Source organism: Thermobia domestica, chromosome 5 (genome assembly GCF_964235325.1).
Source record: "Thermobia domestica chromosome 5, izTheDome1.hap1.1, whole genome shotgun sequence".
Lineage (NCBI taxonomy): Eukaryota > Metazoa > Arthropoda > Insecta > Zygentoma > Lepismatidae > Thermobia > Thermobia domestica.
The window spans coordinates 277,742,179-277,770,022 of NC_137458.1; the positions used below are offsets into that span (position 1 = coordinate 277,742,179).

The 27,844-nt window shown below is 32.0% G+C and overlaps 1 protein-coding gene across 3 annotated transcripts in view; it reads right to left on the reverse strand.

Annotated features, from left to right (window-relative positions):
* LOC145686646 (uncharacterized) overlaps positions 1-27,844 on the reverse strand; it is a 272,938-nt gene that overhangs the window by 4,613 nt on the left and 240,481 nt on the right. For all 3 annotated transcript variants that reach the window (XM_081760124.1, XM_081760127.1, XM_081760125.1), the window contains exons 6-8: positions 27,075-27,198; positions 22,612-22,799; positions 18,853-19,263 (exon numbers count right to left, since the gene is read on the reverse strand). In XM_081760124.1, coding sequence (XP_081616250.1) covers positions 18,853-19,263; positions 22,612-22,799; positions 27,075-27,198 — 723 coding nt within the window. The remainder of the gene's footprint in view (positions 1-18,852; positions 19,264-22,611; positions 22,800-27,074; positions 27,199-27,844) is intronic.

A 27,844-nucleotide genomic window follows, 5' to 3' on the forward strand; every position in this document is an offset into this window, starting at 1 on the left:
GGCAACTTGGCCCCCGGGATTTTTCGAGTTTTGCTTATAACATTAGAAGAATAGTAACTTCAAGTGCACAGTATGTCCTTAAATCTCCTGGGATTTAACATTCATTTTTGGTGGCTGTGAGATATAGGATTAACAAGTACCAATATTTACTGATTAAAGCGATAGGATACATATTACTAAGTCAACTCTAAATTATTTAAATATCAATTAATTAATGACACTTTCTTGATTTTTTTTATTTATCTATTGATCGTTCCATGGTTATGTCCTGTAGGCTAAAGGAGACGGATGAAGTGAATAATTGCGAAATTAAATTTTTGTGTTCTTCCACCGGAAATCGAACTTGAACCAGGTGCAGCAAAAGCACACGCGCTAATCACTAAACCAGCGAGAAGGGCTGAAACTTTGTTGAGTTTTCATTTGTATGGGCACTTTTTTTCCTCCAAGGTTTTATAAATCTCAAATGTTCTTAACAATATAAGAACAATGCCAAGTAGCCATATGCAGTTGTTTCATTCTCTAATAGCTCCAGCCGTTTTCGTTGGTCTACGTGGTAATGGGTTCGATTCTCGGTGGTAGAACCTCTAAGATTTGAACGAATTTACGATGGTTCGGATTTTATCTTAAAACCGTAGGTCCACGTCTCATATAGCCTTGGTGCAGAAAAGGAACGCTAAACTTCTACAAATAGTTCAACTTAATAGCTTTAGCTTTCGTGTTAGCAATAATGCACCCTATTCTTCTCTATCCATCACGACTCTGGAACTCACTAAATGAAATAATAAACACTTCTGACCAGAGTATATACACTTATTTATTAAAAACTGAATACAGTGTAACGGTTTCGACAACTTAACGTTGTCTTCATGCCAAGATCTTAATGCTATCAGTAAATGGTGTATACTTATACTGTTCTAGATTCCGCTAATCAACTCAATAAAATTGGTCCTCACAAATTAGAATTACAAATAATGGACTCAACCATTACCTATTCACCTTGTGTAAAAAGTCTTGGAGTACAAATTGATGATAAGCTTTCTATGAATAATCAAGTCTCTAATCATTGTTCAAAAGCTCTAGGAATACTAAGAAACTTGTACAAAATACGAGACTCTCTGTCCAAATTATACCAAGCTACTCCTGACACAAAAGCTGATACTGTCTTTGATTATTGTGATGTTGTGCATGGCCCACTTCTAACAAAAAGCAATGCCATCCTGATCCAAAAGGTACAAAATTCATGCATCCGCTTCTGTTACAATGTACGAAAATTCGATCATATTTTGCCTATTCTGAACAGCAATAGCATGCTGACAATGTCCAGAAAACGACATTTGCATTATTGCTCTCTCATTTATAAAATTCTTAAAACAACACGTCCCGTGTATTTATACAAGAAACTCACTGCTAGGTCAAATATTCACACTCACTTAACACGCAAAAGAAATACGTTTGGTATTCCACACCATAGACTCAAGCAAACCACTGCGGCATTTTCAGTATTAGCACCAAGGTCATGGTCTACGAAATGTAGTAAAAGAAGCTAAAACATTTAATTCCTTCAAGAAAATGTTAAAAAATTATTTACTCAGCCAACAAAATTTAAGTTCAGGTACCCATGATCTGTATTCTATCACTTGAACCACGTAATGAAATCAGACTTGACTTGGTACATCTTCTTTATTAAATAATCATACATTGTAAGAATATTTCATCACCCTCCCCCCTGCATTGTGAATCACAAGCATAACTTATTTTGTCTCTATGTTATTGATTGGTTTGTGTTTGTTTTCATGTTTGTATTTGTATGTTTTTTTTCTTTCTTCACTTGTAGTACTTGTGCGTATGTATGTGTTTTGTTAAAAGTACCACTTTTGCTTTTCTTTTTTTTTATTATCTAATGTATACATGTATTTTTTGTTGTATATCACCGTATCTTTTGTATTCAATTGATTGTATCTTTTTTGTATAACTCAATGTACCTCCTTGACAAGGGTTAGGTGGTAGAGCAGCAATATGCTGAACCTCGCCCGCTTGAATAAAGCCTTTGTCAATTCAATTCATCAGACACTTGTCAGTTAGTGTCTGATGAAGACAACGCTAAGTTGTCGAAACCGTTCTGGTCAGAAATGTTTATTACCCTATTCTTATTTACTTTCTTTTTGTTTTATTTTATTACTAGTTGAAGTCAAAAAGTAAAGGGACTTCTGCAATTTCTCATACTAGGGTTTGGTAACACTGCTAGTATCTAGCGCTGAATTAGTGTCGTCTGCAATACTTTTATGCAACGTGCCACTGTTATTCCCTTGTTAGTCGTTGAAGTGTAGCAGACTGTTAAACATGGCAGCTCCATTGTCGATCTGCACCAAAGAGGAAATGAGGGCAGTGATTCGCTTTCGTTTGCGGAAGGTGTTAAACCTGTGGAAATTATTCGTCGAATGCAAGCGCAGTATGGTGACAGCTGTTTATCGCGAAGCAAGATCTACGAATGAATAGAGCGTTTCAAACAGGAAAGAACTTCTTTATTTGACGAGGAAAGATCGGGAAGGCAATCCGCCTCAACTATGGGTACATCATTACGAATCGGAAAGTAAGGCTGTGAGCATGATTTAGAAACATCCATCACCAGAAGTTAAAAAATTTAAACGTCAACCATCAGCTAGTCATTGATGCAATGCAAAATTGGTTACAGATGCAACCGAAAAACTTTTTTTTTTTTTTTTCGACGGAATTAAAAAACTTGTGAAACATTGGAGAAAGTTAGTTGAAGTGAAGGGAGATTATGTAGGAAAATATTGTATATTTCAGTTTCCTATCATTAAAATAAATATATCTTTTCTCAAGTCCCTTTACTTTTTGACTTCTCCTCGTATTATTATTATTATTATTATTACGTGTTATGAATGAACCTTGTTGATTTTTGCCCTGTTTCAGTTTTCTTTTTCACTTTATAATTTGGACAATATTGGTTTCCCTCCATTGCCAATTTCATATGTTAAAGCGACTAAATGAGAGGTATGCTGTGATACTAATATAGGTTTATTATTATTAATAATATTATTTGGACTCTGACTTTTCCTCTGTACCCTTCATATGATTCGCATCCTATCTTAAACTGTTGGTTCGTGTAGCATATAACCTCAATATTAATACGAGACATTAAACTTCAAACAAACTCTGAAGTATATAGATCGTTAGCAGATCGCTCCTTTTTTTCCCCTTCCTTTTCCTTTCTTCCTCTGAAAAGGTGGTAACAGTCGAGAACGTTAATTTTCATCTTATTTGCTGTGCTGTGTACAATCAATTCTGATTACAGTGTTAGAAGCGTCGAGTAGAAGAAATTTCTTTGTCGATAAGCTCTTATTCATGTGTTAAAATTTAGGCGTTGTTGAGCTACTTCAGATCTATTTAGATCTCCTACAGTCCAACATTCTGTGGAAACTAAATGTTTAAGATGAAAACTACCCCATATAGAACAATCCAAAGTATTGACATCAACTGTCAGTACCAGAAATCTCCACTTCATATAAATCTCGTGCTCAATATTGTTAATCGAAATCGCACGGCAAACGATCGAATGTTGTTAACAAATGTTTGTACTTCAGATAATTTTTCTTTGTGACTTCGTTTCACGTACAGAAATCATCAAATGACTCCACGACTTGACTGGAATGAGTGGTTACTCATAATTTCTCATTTAAGGATCATTGGGTTTCGTTTTGTTAACCAAAGTAATTTTAATTCAAAAGAAAATTAATTAGAAATATTTTTTTTATTTACTTTCTCGCTGGAAATTCGAAATTCATTAAGCATGTAAGATTACTGTACCTAACGTGGATGTAAACATAAAACCTTTAAATAAATTATGTTAGCAAGAAGTTTATCTTGATATTTGAGAAATAGGTTTCGAAAAATACTATATCTAATGAAATGTATTTGGGATATTTTATAAACCTGAAAAAAGTCTATTAATTACTATTACTGACTATAATATTATGTCAAATTCCCAGGTATTTTAAATAGGGTTTTTGAAATACTGTTCCTGAAAAATTGTATAAATGAATTTACCTATCAATACTAGATTCTTTTGAACTTTCTTTAAATATTCTCTAAATGGAGTTTTTTAAATATTGAAATTAAAATTTTTCCCATTTTGGCGTTATGGATATTTTTATTATAGATTCTCTTAGTTTCATGATACACAGGCCAGACCAAAATTGCTAGTTAAAACAACCAAAATGATCATCTTATTCATTAGTACATAAGTAAGAAGTAGGAAAAACCGAATAATTTTGCTCCGGCATTAATGGTTTCTTTCTATTTTAAAACAGAAGATCAATATGGTGAGAATTAAAGTTAAAGATGAGTATAATGTGAAACTCTCCACGGCTGTGTCATCAATTTACAGTTTTGTAAGTTCTTATTTTAAGTTGCTCATCTGCTCATCGCTGTTCATCAAAATTCCATGACAAATATTTGCATATTGAATGTAATTTGTATTTATATTCCTACATAATTAGCTTTCGTGATTTTGTTGAACGTCATCTAATGGTACCGTGACATAACACCGGAACAAATTACCAGACTATTGACAGTTGTTGAATGATGTACAGAAACAATTTTGATGGAGAATCTTTACCTGTGATAAAGGGAGAGTTCCAATGTTACCTCAACATTTTTAATGAATTCCTTTAATTACCAAGGAAAGGTAGGGAAGAATTAGGGTAAGGCAAAGAAACGTTCTAAGTGTCATTCGATAAACTCTTTATTTCCTACTGAAAACTAGTCTCAATTTCATCCCGTTCGAATTCATTATAAAGTTAATACATTCTACCACTTCAATTGTAAGACAACTTCTTGTTTATTTACCAAAGTACACAGGCGGGACTACTAAGAGAATAAAGCACGGGTAGAATAGCCCTGCTTTCATGTGATTAAAAGCTCATAAGGCAATTGGAAATAAGGAAGTTGGTTTGACGATTAGATTAAGGGATCACTTGAACGTCTTTTAATGTTCTTCCGTTAAAAGGTTATCTGATTCCTTACGTAATTAAATCCTTGAAAGAATTATCTCTTACAACTACAAAACAACAATAAAAGTTTGGGGCTGTTGTGGCTCAGTGGTAGAGCGTGTACCTCTGTTACGTTGAGTCTCTCGAACGATTCCAGCTCCCGCCTGTGCGTGAGTTTTCTCATGGTTTTCTCGTTCTCTCCTATTTTCTTCATTCCATCATTATTATCCATCTCATTATCTTCGTCTCCCTTAGGCTTGATGCAAAATCGTGGACGGGCAGTGAGGGACACAAAAGAAAACGAAATCTTTTAAGTTTTACGTCCCATGGTTATGCCGGTTAGCCAAAACTAGACGGTGATGATGAGAGATGAGTGAAATGGTGGAATGAAGAAAGTGGGAGGAAACTGGAGAACCCCGAGAAAACCCATGAGCGCGGTTTGTCCACCACAAAGTCCACACGGCGCGAGCTGGGATTGAATCAGGGACCCCAAGGACCGGAGGTGAACGCTCTACCACTGAGCCACAACAGCCCCAAACTTTTATTGTTGTTTTGTAGTTGTATTGAGTGTTTCAATATACAACCAGGATCTAGGGATAATTCTTTCAAGGATTTAATTACACTTTAAATATTTTGTTGTGTCAATTTTCCGAAGATGATCATGACATTTCTGATATTTTATTTCTTTTAATTAATTAAATTACCTGGGAATTTATTATACAGAGTGTTTGGAAAGTCCCGCAACCCGAATTTTGGATCATCAAAACCTTTAAACCTTATGTGCGAATTAAATGAAACTGCCACCAAGGGAAGATCTGTCTGTGTAGATATTTTTGAGATATAAATGATGAGGTGAGGATTCGAGATTCGTCCTCACGAATGCCAGAAACATACGAAGGTGATGAAGTTATTTTTACGAAACATGAAAAATCACAAATATGAGACAAGTGGATATTATTTGTAGACAAACGGGAATATTAATTAGTAGGCTGGGTCGGAATGTATTGTTACCACGTCTGTGATAATGACGTACATGTTTTCCGGTATTATGGCGTAATATGGTAACGATGACGGTACCAGATAGTGTTAACACATATGGCTGGCCACTAACTATGCTACGAATAGACTGTTAGAAACAAACAAGAAACTGGTTAATCATTGAAGAAAAGTAATATTCTACCTACTCCTGGCTTACTTGAAAACAGGTGTTTCCTACGGTACGTCATTATCGCGTTCATGGGATGTCTGCACTTGGAGTCAATGTGTTGTTGTTAGTTCAGAACGATACATTTTCACCATCTACCTATTAACATTTTCCTTTGTCCACAAACAACACCACATTTGCCTCTCACTCGTTATTTATCATGTTTCGTAAGTAAAAAAGAAATGAAAAAATACAGGGTTCATTATGAAAGTAATGAGCATTGCTTTAGAAAAACTGTTTTATTGTTCCGATTGTTACAAATCTTTAAAATTCCTCAAAATACGCTCCTTCTGCATCGATACGCTTCTGGAGACGTGTTTTCCACGCCTGGAAAGCATCTTTAAAGTCCTCGGCTGGAATGGCTTTTAAAAACCTTGTAACATGGGCTTGAATGTTTTGCACGGAGTCCCAATGTTTTCCTTTGAGGTGTCTCTTCAAACGGGGAAACAAAAAAAAAGTCACTAGGAGCCAGGTCAGGACTATAGGGGAGGGGGACCACTGGGGTTCTGCTCCGGGCCAGGAAGTCGACGACGGTGAAGGTGGTGTGACTTGGTGCATTGTCGTGGTGGAGTTTCATTGAGTCTTTGATGTCATTTCGAACGCGGGCGACCCTGCGTTTCAGTCTCTTGAGCACTTCTAGATAAAATCCTGCGTTGACAGGTTGTCCTGGTGGCACAAACTCAAAATGGATGATTCCTCGAACGTGGAAGAAGACAATGAGCATGGTTTTGATTCGGGATTTATCATGCGCGCCTTTTTGGGGCGGGGGGAGGATGAGGTGTGCCCCCTTGCACTCTGCCTTTTGGATTCTGGATCGTATTCGAAGATCCAGGATTCGTCTCAAGTTACGACCGAGTCTAAAAAGTCCCCGGATCACTTTCACACAATGCCAACAACTCCTTGCAGCACAAAACTCGAAGTTCTTTTTGTTCGTTCGTCAACACCTTCGGCACAAGCTTTGCACAGACCTTTCGCATTTGCAGGTCCTCGTTTACTATCCCATGTACCGCAAATGTTATCATGTTTAGGGTGTCCGCGATTTGTTGAATGCTCACACGCCGGTCTGAGCGCAACACTTCACGCACACGGTTAACGTTATCGTCGGTCCTGGCCGTTGTTGGGCGTCCAGAACGGGGCTCGTCGGCGACCTCCTCCCGACTCTCCTTGAACGACTTGTGCCATTTTCCGACCTGGGATCTTGACAAACACTTCTGTTTGTAGGCCTCTTTCAGCATCTGGTAAGTTTCCGTAGCATTCTTACCCAACTTGACGCAAAATTTTATGGCGTAGCGTTGTTCGAGCGAACCCTCCATCGCGCCGTGTTACAACTTGTAAAAACGTGCTTCACGCGGATCGACATCCACACACTGTCACTGCTCGCAGCAGACTGACTCCGGGCACGTTTGGAAGGACAGACCACTCACTACTTTTTCCGCGCCGGCAGCGCGCGCTGCGGTGGATTGTTGAGTCAGGGTAGCATCATGCTCATTACTTTCATAATGAACCCTGTAAATAGAGGTGACCACTTGTAATTCTGCATAGAACCAAGAAAAGGCGCTTGTCATATAACATGATTAAGGACGAACTATGCTTTTATATAGTATTCACCTTGTTGGACTTTCGATGGTTAGGATATTTTTCGCCTTTTTTAAATAATCTCTTTGTTGTCATTGTATCACAAGAAAGAATCCTGAAAAAAAATCTATGGTTCGTTTGTTATCTTTCTTACCATACTACCTGAATAGTGGTTTATCTATAGTTTTTAACATTCTCAAACTTTCTGAAGAATTCCCTAACTATACATCGGGAACACCATTATATTCGGGAAAATATATATTTTGTAGGTGATTTGTGAACCTCGCAATCCTTTAAAATTATCATTACTCGAAGATTCTACATACACTACTATTTTTCTGCTGCTGAATATGTCATGGGAAAAGGATTAGGAAATATAATAACAACGAAATCACATTACTTAAGCAAGCATGTCTAATGTATCATATATTTATATATACATGGCGTAAGTATATGTTGGTTTACAGATATGATCAATGTATTTCTTTTTCTAACATGGCATTGGTATCTTTTTTTAAATCTTTCTTTATGAAGTATACAAAAATACCATACTCCAGCAAGTATTCATCATTCATACTATAAGTTAGGTTGTATCTTAAAAGACGTTAGAGTAGTTCAAAAGTAGATTTCTTAGAGTTTATCCAAAGAACTTTGGCAGTGGTTCATATTAAATTATATATACAGGTATTCTACGAAAGTGAAGTTAATAGGGTATTTTTTATTGAAGTTTATGTGAGATATCGCTTCAGACTTTTTTAAATGCTTCAAGTTGAGTTCCGAAATACTTACGGACAAGAGATGATAGTAAGTTATTTGTAAAGCTGGCTTTACTTTTTAAGTTCTAGTACGGAAAAAAGAACTTTAAAAATTACTTCCATTAGTATCATGTTAACTACTTTTTAATTCTGTTTCAACGTGTTATTTTATTATCCTCATCTATATAACCACACCTAGTTCTTAGGATATATCCCTTTACAAATAGAAAGTTTAAACGAATCGTGTGTTCAAATAACTCTTTCTGATATGACTTCTGACGTAATGGTTATACAAAATGACTTAATTAAATGCTTCTAGCTTCAGTTCTACTTTAACACGGATCAGGATAATGAGTTTATGCTCCTTTATTAATTACTTAATTCTGAATTAGTTTTATTAAATATATTTCAAAAGAACAGATGAAACAAGAGCGCAATCTACTAAAGAAAACACGGTAATAATAGCTATTGCTATATATATATATACTCTTCAGAAATTGGATTACTAAAGGTATGGTTAAATTAAGGTTATATTTTATGGGGACAATGTCAAGTGATAAATTAGTAATAAAAATCTCTTAAGCTTTATCATATATTCATGAAACAACTAGGCAAGTACAACGTCTTCTTAAGAAAAATGTTTTCTATATTTTGTTTTCTGAAGAGCATATACGATATTTTCTAGCTATATTCTTAGCTTAAGGATAAATTGAACTATAAATATCCAATATAATTTTGATTTAGTTTACTGATTTAATATTTTATTTCTAAAGGGTTAATATATTCTAAATATATATAGATTGTACTTCGCTAGAATTTAATATATTTGGAGCTATGATCAATATTATGATGAATGCTTATAATGATAGAGAAAAATATCTGGGCGGTTATGTATAAGTTGTATAAGTTTGTTTGAAAGTATGAAAAGAGGTATATAACCTGCAATTCCGCTTCGTAAATAGTTTCAAATATTGGAAAATGTTTTTAGTAGAATTAGATAAAGTTGATTTTTTTTTTTAAAAAAAGAGACTACAAATACACTAATATAAGATAACATCTACATTACAAATAGTGTAGACAGCTGATAAGAGAGTAAAAATATTTTTAAATATTATTATTATTATTCAGAAGATCTGATGAAGTGATTATTATTATTTTTGGTATATTTTAATGCAAACAGATAACGTTAGAGTTGTTTATAGTGAGCCTTTTTTCTCTTTAAAGACTTATTTTTTTTTAACTTAACTGTAAAGTACTAAGAAGAGCAGCTAATGGTTTTCTTTTAAACTTTGATCATATTAACACGTTATGCTTTAAAAATTTTAGAACAATTTAGCCCTCTTCCATTTGTTATTGACATTTAGGAATACAACGAACAGACCATAATTAGAAGGTGTATTTACACCATAGCATAACCAAATGGCATGTTAAGAGATCACATGGGTTGATTTCTACTCAAATTAGCAAATATAAATAATAAACGACAATACATATCTATTCTATGCATGGAACGAAAGCATACAATCCTACTAATACAATGCAACAGAAGAAAATTTATAATTGAACACATTAACTTCTTTCATGTATTATGTACTACGATCATTTATATAGTTATGTTTATTTTCATCGGGATTCTTAATGCAAATCACACTCCCTCCGCGAGGATGTTCGATAAGGATTGCTGCATCAGACTTAGAAAGTCGCATTCACAAGCAAATTAATTTTTCATTTTTTTAAAAACCTGTTAATATTTAGCTTAACAATTTTTTATAAGTAAAATATATTTTTTGTGTATAAAGCCTCTGGGTAGACTAACTGATAAATAAAGCGTATCCATACAAATTTTAGTCTACTTGTGGTCATCATATATAAAGAGAATTTTACGCCTATGAAAATTCACATTCTTGCTACCTATAAAATAGAAATTTTGAAACTGATATATATATATATATATATTTGTCGCTATTTCGTTCAATTTTGTTTCACATTATTGTTTTAAATTCTCTCTAGTTTTATCATATAAGCTTGAGATTTGTACTATTATTATTCTAAATTGATTTAGTAAAGTGTCTTAAGTTTTACTTTTTTGAAATATTGAAGTTAATAAAAGATTTGTAATTATTAATTCATATCTATTCCTAATCTTTATTCAATTCCGAATTTTATCCATGTATTTCGTATGTGTGCCGTATCGTCCATTTCATTCTCTGAATCTTCTCACACAATACCATCCAAGCCCCCATGAAACATGAATTTTGCTTCATACTTGTCTCGTCGCCAAGAACACATAGCTTTTTCTTTGCGTCCCTAAATAGTATATACCAGCTCGCCTCTTTATATTTCACACTTGTTTATAATCTTCAACCTCTCTTGTTCCTAATCAATATCAATAGTTTAGGCAGAAAACCATTCTACTTTTAACATCAATTTGCCCATTCAACATCCCAGAAAACAGATCTTTCAACATTATATTCATTCCACATTCTATTTGTTGCGATTCCTCTAATCTCATTTACTTCCTAAAATAAATCTACCATCTTACATTTTATCCGACTCCTCTATATGCACACACACCTTCAAGGTATAGTTACTTTTGCAATATCCAGATTCTCCATTTACCTATACCCAAGTACACAGGCCACAACAACTCAACTTTCGAACGAATAGTTTGTGTTTGTATCATAAAATCCCTCCATCCACTCCATCTTCAGCAAGAGATGGGAGCACAGATATTGTAAGCCTAAATCAAACTGCCTCTAACTATATTTTTCACTTTAGTTTGCTCGCCGATCCCTTTTTCTTCCTTTCTATGTTCGACCAATAATAGCACTGGGAAGACCATCATCATTGTTATTATTATTGTTCTTTCAATAGCTAATCTTTGTACTTATATCTTTTATTCATTTATGTGTTCCCCTTTTTATCCACAATGTGAAGCTGTTGTATGTACAGGTTTCTCTGTAGCATTTTTTTTAAGGATTATGGCTGTCTACTTGGACTTATCACACATTCTTCGTCGTAATATTTTAATATAATTTCCAATGTGACTGGCCATTCACCAGATGTTTTAGCCTTATATTAATTTTCTTTTCTAATCTCTTACGACGAGACTTTCTGTCTTGAAAGCTACTCATGCCTTTATTTATCTTTCTGTGATAATATTGAGTGCGAGTTACCTTCTCCTGTTTCGCTTAAATTAACAATAAATTGAAAATTTCTGAATTTCTTCTTTGTCCCTACAATACTCTCTTCTGAAGTTTCACTTATGAATGAAATAATATCACCGATGATCATTTTATTGAAAATATTTTATTTGAAGAAAGAATAATACTGTACTTTATATTTTTTTAAATATAAAAAATATCTAATATCACAAAATCAAATAAAAAGAGTAAGTGAGGGATAGTGTTTATTTTTAAGTTATTATGAATAGCTGAATATATTTTCAGTATTTACTACTTGAAATTAATTTGGTTGTGAATTAGCAATCCTTTTATTTTAGACAGTTGTGTGTGTGTATATATATAATTGGCGTTAACATCTTTTTTTAAGGAAACAAAACACGTCCTTTCTTGTTATATATATATATATACATTAATATTCTAAATAGATTTATATATATATATATATATATATATATATGTAGATCTAACATTTTTCCTATTTAACATCATTATAAGAAGGATATTTTTTAAGAAAGCTAACAGACAGACAATTTCTCACTTTTTTTAAGCAGTGATAAAATTATTAATATTAATTTTTACAATTTTATTTACATATATATTTTTTCTACTCTTACTTGATTTTTTAAAATTATGCAATGATTAATAATGATAAAATATTTCTGAAACCATAACAGAAAAATATAATTGGTTAGATCTTTTCCATATTTAGTAAACAAAAAAGATAGAAATAAAGTCTTGTAAGAACGAATATGAGGAAAGTGCAAAATGGTTGCTACAATTTGGGGCATGAGAAATTCGAAAGAACACAATTTTCTTTCATTATACACGTATAACATACATTACTACAACAATTGACTAGATAATACAGAATACTCTAACAGGTATCAACTGTATCTAATTTATAAGCTACAACTATATTAATATTCATTTCTGCCATTATGTATATTCTAATAAAATCGCTTCAGGGCTGTTCTGATAACTAGAGGAATAACGTCCTGTTTCTATTATTTAATTTTGTGTTTGTGTGTGAGACAAAAGAAACATCCAAAGGTACAATGATTATTTATTGGTTTTGTCTAGATTTCTTTTCTTTTCAACTTTTTCATACATAATTAAATATTATCAATGACAGAAAAATCTATTTTAGATTTTTCATGACAGGTTTAATTTAATGTTTAAATTACATCACCTCAGTAAACAACAGTGACTACCTATGTACTTTTGTTCATTATTTTGAAAGCCACAGTCAAACCCACTTTGTTCCTATTTTAACCGTTATCGTGAGATATTGTATCATGCTTAAAATAATAACTTATTTAGAAATATTACATAAAATGTTGAACGGAGGATATTTTCATTAACTATTAAATAATTGAAGGGCTGAATTGGATAAGGCCTCATGTCCAAAATTAGCGAAAATGAATTTTTTGTAGTTTTGGTACGTTTGGGAAGGGATCTATGGACAAAAGCTGAAGTGAATATCTAGCACGTTAAGGATGAGCCCTTATCAAATAGGCGAATGTGACAACAAAACAGAAGCTTTTTTTGGATGAAGCCACACATACAAGTAGAAAGGTATGGAACTGATGTTTGAGTTTTTGGGAAAAGACACATCTTCCCCATTTAAGCTTTGCTTTTCTACAAACCATTTAGGAAAACGCCCCATGTGATGCATATTGAGTCTTTTGAGCAAAGCCTTATGTCCATGCAATTTCCTACTGTTTTCTTGAGTGAAGCCTCATTTTTTTTGTGAAAATTTGACACTTTTCGTTTTATATCTCGAAATATAAAAATTTCCAAATTTAATTTCATCTGCCAAACTTATTGCTTTTGACAGCCCTTTCACAAATAGTAAGTACCATTGTTGTAATACACGTAGATTTCCTGCAACAGAAAATTCGCTTTCCTGTAAAATCTAAAAAATGGACTTAAGACCATATCCAACTCAAGCCTTCAATTATTTAGAAAAATTCCGGGAAGAAAGAATTACTAAACTGTACTTATACGATATGGGTTAAATTTAAGAAGTTATTTTTCTCTTAAGTAGTATATGTAATTGTAATGTAAAGTTTTGAAAGAATATCTTACTCAAGATTGAAAATCCTCTGTTGTATCTGATATATGAGATTAAATGAGGCAAGATTCTGGTAAATAAAAATTATGCTTACTGTATTTTAAATATAATATTATAAAAGTCAATTGAATATTTTGTTGTTAAGGATTAATCTTACTAAAAAAAAACATTAAACACTCACATTACCATAGGATGTTTGACAGTCACGTAATTAAAATAATTGTTCTTAAGATGCTTTTAAATCTTTGTATTGTAACGAATTTCAGTTTCTAAATGGTAAGAATAATATTAAAGGATTACATACAGCAGAAATTACTTAAGTGTTATATAATTATGTAAGTATATATAAAATAATGTGCCCATCGTGTGTTAATTTAGATTCCTAACAAATTTTACCTATACATATTCATTTATTATATTTCTGACAAATGTGATGATTTCTAGCCGTTTTAATAGATAATCAAAATTGTAAGCTTTTTTAAATAACGAATCTGTTTAATTTTCTTAAAATTAGCAATGTTTATCAATAAGTAATATTTTAAGAGAACATCTGAAAACTCGCAGTTAATACCACGGTTAAAAAGTATCAAAACAACCCTGATAACACATGTGTACACAAAAATTAAAACTTTCACGCATTTCACGGACTCTTAATCCAGAAAATAATCTCTCTATATATATTTATATATAGAACATACGGTTTGCAGTCTTTTTACAAGTCACTGTCAGCCAGCATTAAACCAGTCTCTAACTATAGACATATGTATATAAGGCACTCCATTAAAGGATATATATCTATATATGTAAATCTACGTAAAGGATCTATTCTAAGGTAATGTGGACAGTATCACATGTCTGCTGGCTTATACATACAGTATTTATATATAAATTCCTTTTCTCTGTTGGATCGTACTCTAATATAATATTCTTAAAGGAACTGGCAGCGTTAACATGTAAAACATAACTATGCTCTGATTTTTTTTTATTTTTCTGAATAAATATCTACAAATTATTATATATTTTCATTGGGCTTTATATAAATACTTCCAAAGACAATAATTTCTGTTCAGTAATGTTTCTTTAGTCCTTATATAATATATATTTATAAGAACATCCTTTTGATTTAAAGTATGAAATAACTTCCACAATATTTCCAAAACTTATTTATATATTTATACCCTCTTCAACAATAACAAAACACTAGCATAGATCATAAACTCAATTCTATATATGTATAAAAAACAAGATAGGATATATATATGTATGGAAGAACAATAGTCTTTTCCCCTGTTTCAGCTTACTGGGAGACTATTTCTCTAGATCTTATGCAACTTTAAAATCTGGGGCATTCCATTATGGAAGCCTATCTAACTAAACTAGTCGTAATTAATAGAAAAATACTAACTAAAATCAATATACAGGGTATTGAAAAAATGTGACACAATATTTTGAGAACAGATTCCTTACATCAAAATAAGAAAAGAGTTCATATGAACTTGTGAACAAAAGTGGACAGTTTCGGAGTTATAGGATGCTGAAAACGTGAAACAAGTGAATTTTAAACTTCATAGCTCCACTACTATAGGACCTATCGTAGTCCGGTCGAAGTATCACTGAGGAACTATCCAAATATACATTTTTAAGAATGCTCCAGTTCTTGTAGACCAATTTTTAGAGAGGTAGATGGAGAGTGAACAAGTATTCCTAAACAGCCTCTCTAAAAAATAATTGCGAAATACCGGAGGTTCTGAAAGCTGGATATTTGGATAGTTCACATTCTAGTTCCTCAATGATGTCTTGACCCGACTATGATCGGTTCTATAATAGTGGAACTATGGACCTTTAAAGTTAATTTTTTTTTTTTACGTTTTCGGCACCCTATAAGTACGAAAATATGCACTTCCGTCCACAGGTTCATATTAACTTTTTTTTTTTTTTTTTATGTGAGGAATCTATCTCCAAAAAATTGTAACAAATTTTTGTAACACCCTATAATTTCAAAATACTTTTAATTAATTATTTCTTGATTTCGCTATTTATGTAAAAGGTTTTGTGCAATATGTTTTAAATCGTATTTTCTTTAACAAAGCGCTACACTATCTTTCACTATAAATTAACTTATATTTTATCTTACAAATAAGGAAGAGCAGCAAAGACTATTATTAACTTATTTTAACAAAACAAACAAACAAACAAACAAAAAAAACCTGTTGACTTACTCAAAACTGTGGAATTACATACATCTATGTAATTGGTTACTTTATTGGTAACTCCATTTTAATGATAGCGGAATCATTTACTTATAAGTCTTACTATTTCCCAATATTTATTTACTCATACCAATATATGTATATTTTTCTTCTCAAATTCAATATTGTTCAGCAAACACTATATACAATTGTGTGTAAATTTCGAGAACGTAGAAAAATTATCCTTCAATTTACTTCGTTAATTACATTGCATTTAAAAAAAGCAAACAGTGTATTAAACAATTAAAATGGTAGCAATACTGTAGTTAACAGAAATCACAGTATATTAAAAATTCAGTTTGCTGGAGATCTTACATATGGAAGTAAAACAAATATGTATACATGATCTTTGGATTCATTGATTTCTTATATTTTCTTAAATGGAAGTGTATATGAATGTATGTATATATATATATTTTTATATATACATGTACAAGGAAGAAACCTATCTACTTGAAGATATGGAATTATAATCTAATAACAGCAATGATTTTATGTGCACTACTCATTTAAAGCATATTAACTCTTAATTAGTTAGGTGGAATACACTTTTGTAAAATGTTTTATTTTTGCAGTTATAAAATTATTTCAAAACAAGATTTCTTTTTTTTGCCACTAATTTTGAAACTGCTTGATAATAACGAAGTCCTTTCTATGATTCCGGAAATGAAACCAAATTAATTACTTCGTTTTTTGTTCCGTAAATTGGTGCGATACAACTTAAGTTTGGTATTTTCATTTCCAAAAGATAATAATAATAATAATAAAAAGTCGAAATGAAAGATACATGGTGTAATTGGTGGTGGTTTTGCATACAGTAATTGAAATGTGTTTCGATACCCGAAATGAACACGTGATTGTGTCTTTCTTTACTCAGAGCAAATGTTACTGAAATTGTACTTTTACATTATGGTTGATACAGTTGGTGTAATGTATTACTCCAACAATGACAGTTTACGGTAATGGTAAAAATTGCATGCGTATTCTCATAATCTAATTTTATTTACACCAAATATTAACTATGTATGCTCCATTAGTCAGGGAAATTGTACTGTTACGTATATTTTACAATTATTTGGAATTAAAAGAAAAAGTTTTAAAGGAATTAAAACAAAATTGACAAGCTCCGTGTGGCTGAAATATGAGTATATCACTTAACCAACTATGAGTTATCACTACACTATATGCTACGAAATATATTTCGCTAAATACAATAACAATTATATCTCTATCGTCATATATATATATCCAATTATGCAGATACATTTGTTGTTTGGTCCCTGGTGAACTTCTGTATGATTCTTTACATATTTATCACGAGATCTTTAACATTAATGTTCAAATTATGTTTTTTAAAAAATGCACTCTCTTTAGCAATATCAATTTTAGCAACACTGTAGAGCTCTCTCTCTATATAGATATATTTTAAATTTCATACTTGTTAAAGATATATGTCTTAATGTCAGTGATAAAGTATTTCATGACTACTTAATATAAAACATGTCTAAACAGTTATAATTAATCCGGAAGATTTTAAAAGTTTGATCATGGTTTTAGTTCAAAACGTCATTTGCCTTCGCTGTAAATTTATCTATGACATAACAATAATAATAAAAAAATAATAATAATGTAAGCATTTAAAACTTACTTAAAGTAAGATGTTGCTTTTACAAAAATATGTCTTTTGATTTCAAACAAGACATGAATTGCCCTTTCCTTTCTTAAATCGAGGTTTCATGTGAGCGTTGGTTTTGTTTTTAAATTTCTAAGTTACCATTTAATCAAATTTAATTCTTAATATCAACCTTTAAACGTAAATAAATTTTATTTACGGCATACACAAATTTGTTAAAACTTTTGATACTTGCTAGTATTTCGTGGTTACAAATTTATTTTCACTACTAAATCTAGTACAACTTAGTGTTCATATGAACAGTTCTTGTTCAAAAATTTCTGGCACCCACCTCTTTGAAAAGCCATGTACTCTTACCCACAGTTGGAGTTCGATCAAACAAGTGTAGATATTCATTGGCCAGTTGAAAACCTTTATTTAGAGTCAAAGTATTAAAGTTTCCTCCATATAGTTACTAGAGTATGATTGTGTAAAGAAAGGATGCCAAGATTTTTTGAACAAGGCTGTATGTTAATATATCTAAAAAGATTGTGCTAAAATGAAGGAAATCGATCAAGAACAAAAGTAAGGTTAAGAAGTTGATATTTACATTTACTGGCAATCTTTTTCTCTTGCGTTTACCTGGAAATTAATATAATAAGTTTCTATTCCAAAATATTGTTGTCTTAGCTTACTGTGAGATACAAAGGAAAGATCTTCATACGGAGGTTTTAAAACAAAGGAAATAACGCAAAATGAAAGTTACACTCTTAAATTTATGTGAAAACGGAGCAGTAATTTAGTATACTTTTGATGATTGACTAGAATTAGAAAATAAGCAGCATCTGCTTTACTGTAGTGTACTTAAACTTACTATTAACATTTTGTACCGTAAACTTGATTATGCTCTTACAGTCTAATCATTACATTATAACATTTTTTTTCTTGCTTAATTATCATGATTGGCACTTCTGTTAGTTACCAGGGTAAAGCAACACAAAGCTTTGATTATAATAAGGAAGACGTAAATAATAATGATTATAATAAACTTAAACGAATACATATACAGTATATGTATGAACAATATTTATCATTTAAAAATGTCTTAGTATCCCAGAGAATATTCACATTTGTATCCCCAGGAAGGTTGATTCAAGTGACTAAAATGATTCGAGACTCTACTTACCTGACTGAAGAAACCTTCATGCGCGAATCTTCCAATTTCTGTCGAACCAAAAGCCTGTTGGAATGCTGGGAGCGGAAGGGTATTGTTAGTGTTGTCCGTCTCACTGGCACTTGTACTTGTAGCAGAAGTAGTGGTAGCAGAGGTGTTTGTTATCATTGTCTTTGCATCTGACGTTATGCTTGCGGTGGTTTCTTGCACTGACAAACACTCCGGTTGATGCTGAACATTCGATTGTGGAGTGGGGATAAGTTCATTTCCCTCAGTGGAACCCATCGTAGGTAATAACTGTTGCTGGGAATGTATGTCGCTGGTGTTTACTGGTAACGACGCTGTAGGAACAGATGATGGAATGTTGGAGGGTGCAGTTTGATTTCCTGGAACTAGCTGAAGAAGATCTGTTTCTTCTGGCCTCTGTGAACGAAATAATAATGTATCGTTAAATAACAACATTAAAAACACTAGCACTCCTTACCTGAAGCATCCAGCAACACACAATTCTTACATACGGCTTCGGAGTATTACTCACTCCTTAATTGGCAGTGAAGTATTGCTTACACAAATGATATGATAAAAATGATCAGAATTAGCCAGGTGAGAAATTTCGTCATTATAACATTTTGTTTAGTAGCGAAATTTCTCTGATACTGAGAAAGGAGTAAATAATACTCCGAAACTGCACGTACAGTCAGAAACAATATTAAGTATAGGTATAGTATAAATGTAGGTTTCTTATACCTCCAACCTACATTTAATATTATTTTTGACTGTACAAATTACGTGTTCCTGAATGCTTCAGGTAGGGATTTTTAAAAAAAAGTTAATTAGTTAATTTGCATCTCATCGTTTTTGTGAGTAACATAATCTGTATAGAAAGCAAAAGCAACTAAAAATAACTACAGAGCTGACTTTAAGACCAATTTTGTTTGATAATTGGAAAAATCAATTGATCAGTTATGAACATTTTGTTCATGTTATTGGCGTTGGGAATTTATACCAGCAGGATTTGACTGTCAATAGTTTAACAAGGAACTTTCTAAAATAAATACTTATTAAAAGTATATAAATCAATAATAATCGAGGAGCATTTTGCAATAAGAAGTTAGCTCCAAACTCTCCCAATCCACCCTTAAAAAATAACTCAAATGCTTGCTGCAAAAAAGTGTTAGTTCCTCCTAAATAATCGGCACGTATGGAAACTAAGTGAGCAAACAGTAGTTTGGAGCTAGAGTAAAAGCTGAATTTTTAAAACTTTTTTTATTCCACACCAACAAAAAAGTAAAAATAGAGCTGATACATTATTGCAGCAAGCCCCTCAATAATAATAATAATAATAATAATAATAATAATAATAATAATAATAATAATAATAATAATAATAATAATAATAATAATAATAATAATAATAATAATAAGAAGAAGAAGAAGAAGAAGAAGAATATAAACATCCTTACTGCGAACTGCATGTGAGCAAAAAATACTATCGATATCAGTATACATAGATTTTCATTACTTATGGTTTGAATAGATAAATAAAGGTCAAGACAATGATGAATCTATGTTTTAAAAAAAACGCTTTTCGATATCTTTTACCATTTTTTCTCTGTGGAAATAATTATTAAAACCGAAAGTACTAATAAATATTACCACTTTCGGTCTTGGTAGGGTGTTACGAGTAGTGATGGTATGCTCTCTTTAGATGCTGAATCGATTGTAAGAAACCGCTTATCGCTTGTCACTGTTTTTGTTCTATGCCAATGAGCGTTGAAACTGAAAACGGTACATTTCTATTACTTTCGGTTTCAATAGAGTGTTAACAGAGGAGATGGAACATATTTTTGAGAATTTGAATTGATTAAAAAAAAGTTATGGATATTTCTTACCGTTTTTACTTCATGAAAATCAATATCGAAACAGGAAATACTAGTAAATTTCAACCACATCTAGTTTTGGTTCATATTGTCTGACTCGTCACAATATACTCTCTTCGGAAGCGGAATCAATTGCATAAAATTGCTACTATCTATTACCGTTTTAATTCTATGGTGATCAACGTTGACACTGGAAACAGTTTTGTTTTTGTCATTTTCGGTTTGAATAGAGGATTAACGGAGGACATGGAACTTGGCACGCTGAATCGGTTGCAAGAATCCTCTTCTTCATATCTATTACCGCTTTTGCTCTATGACATTCAATACCAAAACCTCAATTACTAATAGATTTTAACCACTTCAATGCACTGTGGCGGTCTCCTGAGAATCGATTAAAAGAAACGCTTGTTACTGCTTTTGTTTTATGATGATCAACATTGAAACCGGAAATTGCTAATTTCTATCACTTCTGGATCGGATAGGAGGAGATGGATTCAATTTCTCCGATGCTGAATCGATTGTACTGTAGAAAACCACTTCTCGATATCCCTTCCATGTTTCCTCAGGTATCTGTCGATGGACAGGTATAGCCGTTCAAATAAGACTTCCAACACTTATGTATAGCATAGTTTATATAAGTCTAACGAAATTTAAAGTGAAACGAATAATAAAATCAAAGTAATGTAAAAATATAGACATTAAATACACAAGTAGACCATACTAACACAAAATATTATTATATGTCTAAATATTGAGAAATCCCGATATAGAATATCGTCTTCATCTGCTGATATAATCGTTCTTAATTGTATTAAGAATCTTGTGGATGAGAAAATGAATTTAACTGAATGCAAGAAGCAGTACCGTATGAATTTTCACTCCCGTTGCCTTGTTCGTTTTTGAAGTTCTTTATTTGTAAGATCTTATCTTGCTACTTCCTGTGACATGGAAAGGTTTCTAATGTACCAGAACATTTTCCGATAAAATGTCAAATTTTTACCTGGGAATTTGAAGAAAATTTTCAACAGATTTTGTAACCCTTAACAGGAGATGCTAGGTTTGAGATGCGAAGTTTTGGTGAAATACAAGATTGCGTTTCAGCATCTACTTGTAATATCTAACTTTTCTAATACTTATTCATCTGAATGTTATCTTCTCATAATCCTTTGTTAATAAAAAGGAATACTATTTTTGGTTAAACACGAAATGGCTACTTTTAGTGTGAATTTACTACTTTTTTTTTTATTTGTCTGAACGTTTTCTTTTCATAAATCTTCTTTGTTATTGAAAAGAAAGTATATAGTGGTTACCCCCATAAGGTTGATTGAGTCTCATGCCTATTTTCTACTTCTAAGTATCTATTTGTCTAAATGTTTTCTTTTCATAAATCATCTTTGTTAGTGAAAAGAAACTATATTTTAGTTACCCCAAGAGGTTGATTGAGTTTCATTCTTATTTTCTACTTCTCCTAAGTATCTATTTGTCTGAATGTTTCTTTTCATGTATCTTCTTTGTTAGTGAAGAGAGAAACTATTTTAGTTAAACTCGAGATTGAGTATCGTGCCTACTTTTAGTGTCTATTTTTACACTTTTTCTAAGTGCCTATTTGTCTGAATGTTATCATTTCATAAACCTTCTCATTTTATTTTACATTATTTGTGGTAACCCATATTTGGTATGTTGCTAAGATTATCGATTAAGATTAAAAAAAAAAAAAAATACAAATGTTGAAGGTAATAGCATTTATTTGAAGTTATGTGTGTTACAATTTGGTTGTATTGTTTTCGTGCACTTTCTTGATCAAAATCTTTGGTTTCTTTGTTAAACTGTTAGTATTACTAAGTAGACTAGTATGTGTAAATTCAGTAAAAGGATAACTAACAGTATTTACCTCGTCCTTGATACCTTGTCCAGTCATATGCGTATTCTCTGGCCTAGACACTCCTGGTGGCGAGGAAAACATGGCGAATTGATGATTCTGAGTAACAGGATGCATCATGGATGGATCTTGAGGCTGTATTCCAAGACTGCTTTGATACTGATTGGACATTGGATGCCGAATAGGAGGATATGGCGTGGCTACGAAAAAGGAAATGCAATTTTAGAACTTTTTGCAAAATATTTGCTTCTAAATGTTTCTATTGACAATATAATGCTATAGGATTTTTCTACTACATCATGATTTAGGCGAATAAGATACTTATATAAGTACCTTATATAAGTACTTATATAAGTACTTACTTATATAAGTAATACGCTGCTTATGTCATTTTGCATTTACATAATAAATCTTAGCGTATAAATATGTTTGCGGTTTTTGCATCTGACATTCACTGCAGTATGTAACGACATATATATAATATATATTTTTCCGAATAGAATAATAAAATCTTTATATATAACCTGCATATTTTTCATACTTTTATAGTTTGTACCCGAGTGAATACTGCTACGTAGTTTCATTTATAAAATAACACTATGTGTATAATAATAATAATAATAATAATAATAATAATAATAATAATAATAATAATAATAATAATAATAATAATAATAATAATAATAATAATAATAATAGAAGTTTTTTTTACGAAATTATACTTGAGCCACTTACAAATTCGACTTAAGTAAAATTCTGTATGAAGATTTACGAAGCGTATTACTTTCATGTGTCAGGAAGGGGGAGGAAAGAGAGGATTACTGTATTTTTTCTCTTGATTTTATCTACTGGCTTATTCTTTCACTTTTTTTTTTTTAGGAACTCATTTTAGAAAGTAAGAATTAAAAAAAAGGGATTATTTTACAAAATAGTTACACCACGGAAGTATGTCTTTTTAAGTTGCGAGAATACATTCTCTTCATTTTGGCTCATTTAACTTCCAACCAATGAGGTTAATTCTCAAACCTCAAAACAAATATATTTTATGATTCATCGTGAAGCATATTGTTAACACGCTTCATCCCTTATTCTTGCACTTTCATAATTCAAAAATGAAAATCTGGGACGCTACTAAATAATGAGAATTTTTGAAATGCTTAAAATGAAAAGAAGTGTTATATATACTAATTTATTTTCTTCCATTAGATAGAGTTATTCAAGTATTATTTAAAAACGTTTTTAGTTATTTAAGTAGACCTTCTCCTCACTAGTTAAGCAAAACTAAATAGATGATTTACCCCCTCCCCCATGTTAAGATTTTTTTTTTTTAATTTCTCAGGATCTGTTATGTTTCGTACTTTTAGAGCCTGTTTCAGCTCATTCAAGGTATGATGTTTCCTTTCACACGTTTTGTCTGTCGTGTGGTATCTTTTATTTTTAAACGGTTAATTCATTGGTAAGATGGCAAAATATTTCAGAAGCAAGATGCAGATTGAAACAGAGTACTAAAAATAACAATAAGATTGAGCAGTAAAACCTTTTGTCCCTGGCCCAATGAAACGAATGCTTCATTCAATGTCAAAGTAATTAAATTGTGAACTTAATTAAATTCAGAGTAAACTTTTGAATAGTCATACTCAAAAGTTGAAGAGAATAATTGTATATCTAATCCTGTGAAAAAGTTAATTATAATATTCCCTTCCTTTCTTCTTTGCTGAAATCCGGGAAAAATCCCGAGAAATATATTCGGGACGCCGGGACGCAGATCTCGATTCCGTGACGGTCCCGGATGTTCCGGGACGAATGGGAACCCTACTTATTCTCAATATATTTTAGTCTAAATAATGAAGACGACTGGGAAACCACAAAAAGAAAAATCGCTATATTTAATTAAAATCAATTTTTTTTTTTTTTTTTTTTTACGAAAATTATCGTGGTAAGTTGTTTTGCTATAACATTATGAATATGTGCAAATTTTGAAATTAGAGTCTTCGTACTCTTAATTGATTTCAACTCGAAATAATATTCATAGGGAATCCTCAAAGAAAAAACACGCTAAATGTCATTGAAATTGAATAATTTTTACGAAGTTATTGCGGGAAGACAAACATTCTCGATATTGGTATCATCATATCCACGTAGATCCTGCGATCCAACGTATTTCATTTTTTAAACACCCAAAGAACATGTTGTTGTACATGATATGTGATAATCATCTATTTGTTAAAGAACTTGCTCTTAGACGGATTTTGAATGCTAAAACTAAAGATCACAAACATATTCGGCTATTCAAAGTGCCAAAACTTAACTTTGACGCTGATGAATACATCGATTTGATCAACTGGCAAGAAATCGATATTACTCCCCCCCGCCCCTTCAGTACTATAGCACTTGAACGTTGAAGATATCAAAAGTATCATAATGACTGTCTAGAGAAAATTCTTGAATTTGAATCATATCTTTGTCACTTAAGCAGTAGAGAGGTGTGTCAAATAAGTGACGGAAGCTTCTGTATCTGTGTTTGGCTTGAATGGAAGACATCGCTTCATTAAAGCAAGAGCAGATTTACAAACGTCAATGGCATAGCTTGAAAAAATAAAGTCTTCAGCCAATAAGTTGGTAAAAGAATTGGTGCATATTCTCTATGAGCACCAATGCATTGTGATTTTTTAAACATTAATGTAAAATTGTAAATATTGTGTTATAAAAATAGGTATTAATTAAGTACATCTTGTATTTCGTTCCTTAATGCATCTCCTACCTATTTAAAAAAAAAAAAAAAAAAACCTTTAGATTTTGCTAAATCCTTTAGTATGTATTAAAAGATGCATTTTTATGGAAAAAATAAAAATAAATATTTTCTTTGTCTTACTAAAACAAATCTTTTCTACTCAATTACATTCACAAATCAAAAATTTATATTTAAAAAAAAAAAAAAAAAAAAAAATTGAAATGTTCAACTTATGGTCGAGGGTGGAAGATGGAATTCTGTGAAAATTTGGAAATAAATATTTTTTGTCACTAAAAGAAAACATATCCACCCTATTCCATATCAGGGTTCTATGGTTTGGATTTTTCGGGGTTTTCCAGTGGGGTGGAGGTTGGGATTCTGTGATTCTGTGAAGGGTTTGAGAATGAATGTTTTTCTTTTTTCACTAGGGGAAGCTTTTCCACCCTATTCCAGGTGAAAGTTCCAAAATTTAATTTTCAGGGAATTTTTGAGGCTTTCAATCCATAGTAGACGGTGGATGATGAAATTTTATGAAAAAATTGAAAATAAATATTTTTCTTGCTTTACCGAAAGAAACCTTTCCCGGTCATTCCAAATCGAAATACTGCAAAATTGCTAAAAAAAATCGGCCCAGAATAGTAAACGTTTAACTTCATAAGAAACAAATCTTCTATCCCTCGCTGTGAATTCAAGTTATGAAAAACTTTGGACAATTATTAGAACCACAATAGTAAATCTGAGCTATAAATATTAATTCTGGAATGAACTGGGTATCTCAGTACTTTTACAGCTAAGATGAGGTAATATTAAGTCCGAAGTTCCAGTAGTCAGCAAATAGAAATTACTTTAATTAGCAAAATCGCTACAATTAGCTTCAATTCAATATTGTCCGCTTATGTTTAGATTGCACGGTATTAACGTAAATTACGTATGTTAGGTTAAGTTAGGACAAGTCATGGCAAAACAAATTAGCTTATTAGATTATTAGTTAAAATTGATTCCTTCAGAATGGGTCCGCGGTGGCTCAGTGATAGAGTGCTCACCTCTGGTGCTTGGGGTCCCTGGTTCGATTCCGGCTCGCGCCAAGTGAACTTTGTGGTGGACAAACACCGTGCGCGTGGGTTTCCTCGGGGTTCTCTCGTTTCCTCCCACTTTCTTCATTCCACCATTTCATTCATTTCTCATGATCACCGTCTCCTTTATCCCACCTGGCATAATCGTGGGACGTAAAACGTAAAGGTTTCATTTCATTCCATTTTCATTTTTTTCCTTCAGAACATTTACTTTCATTTTATTTAAGAGCCTTACCTAATCCTAGCCTATCTTACAGCTTTAGATAACCTAAGTTAAAATTATCGAGTTTAATTATTTCACTAGGTCTTATTAATAAACCTTGTTGTTCAGATCAATGTGTGTCACCTCATTTGTGAAAGGTTACATAGGTTGAAATTAATATATTTCGTTATTAAGTTCAGGTAAGTTAATGTATACTTCCATTTGTGTCACTGCAATAAGTTAAATGGTAGAGAACAGCAGAATATAGTGCCCGGAAGTGATTAAACACCTAGTTCTACCTGTAAATTAAAAGCATGAGGCGACAGATTCTAAGCTTTAGTTTTGCTGTCGCTTCATATCTTAATCGAACCTGTAGGTAATAAAATCTCCTTTCTAGTTTACAATTGCAGTCTGTTATTTATGTTATTAAACAACACAAAACTTATAAGTTACTTGTGTCGACTTGTACCTTGTGGAGAACTTCTCATTCTACCAATATCCGGGTAATGGGGTGGCCAACTAGGCACTGGCATTTTGTTTAAGTCCGGTCGCCTCATCATGGGATTCATGTAGGAAGGCCCAGGAGGAGGTGCCTGAAAAAAAGTAGAATAGTAAGAAAAACGTATGTGAAATAAGCAAGTTTTATATATAGTAGAAAAGAAAATTACAAGATATTTTCTTGTCGAAAAGCATTGATACTGTAGATCTACGTATTTATACAGAGTGGACAATTTACCTTGATATGCTCTTGTAACTTTCAAACAAATAGATACAAAACCCTAAAGTTTCGCACTAGGCAAATATCAAGAGAGGGACATTGTTTGGTATACTCTGCAATACAACCAGGTTACCAATGTAGCCAACGCAACAAAAAGTTACATTTTTTTTTAAAAAAAATACGTGTTTCAAATCTAATGTAAAACAAACACTTACAATATCAGTTATCATGCAGTGTTGCAAACTAAGGATTCTACAATATAATAAAAATTAAAAAAGCAAACAAATTTTGGAGTTTTACAACAGAAATAACGCAAGTAATTGGTAATGTACACTCACGAACATAAATAAGTAAAAGCAAAAGTCTTTACTTCTTATGGCTCCAATCTCTACTTATTTATGTTCGTGGCTGTACATCTAAAGTACTTTAGTGTCGATACAGTCATTATATGAGTATTTTGAACAAGTAGGAAGAGTGTTACAAGGAATTAAAAATTTAACTTTTTATCAAAGGAATTTGTT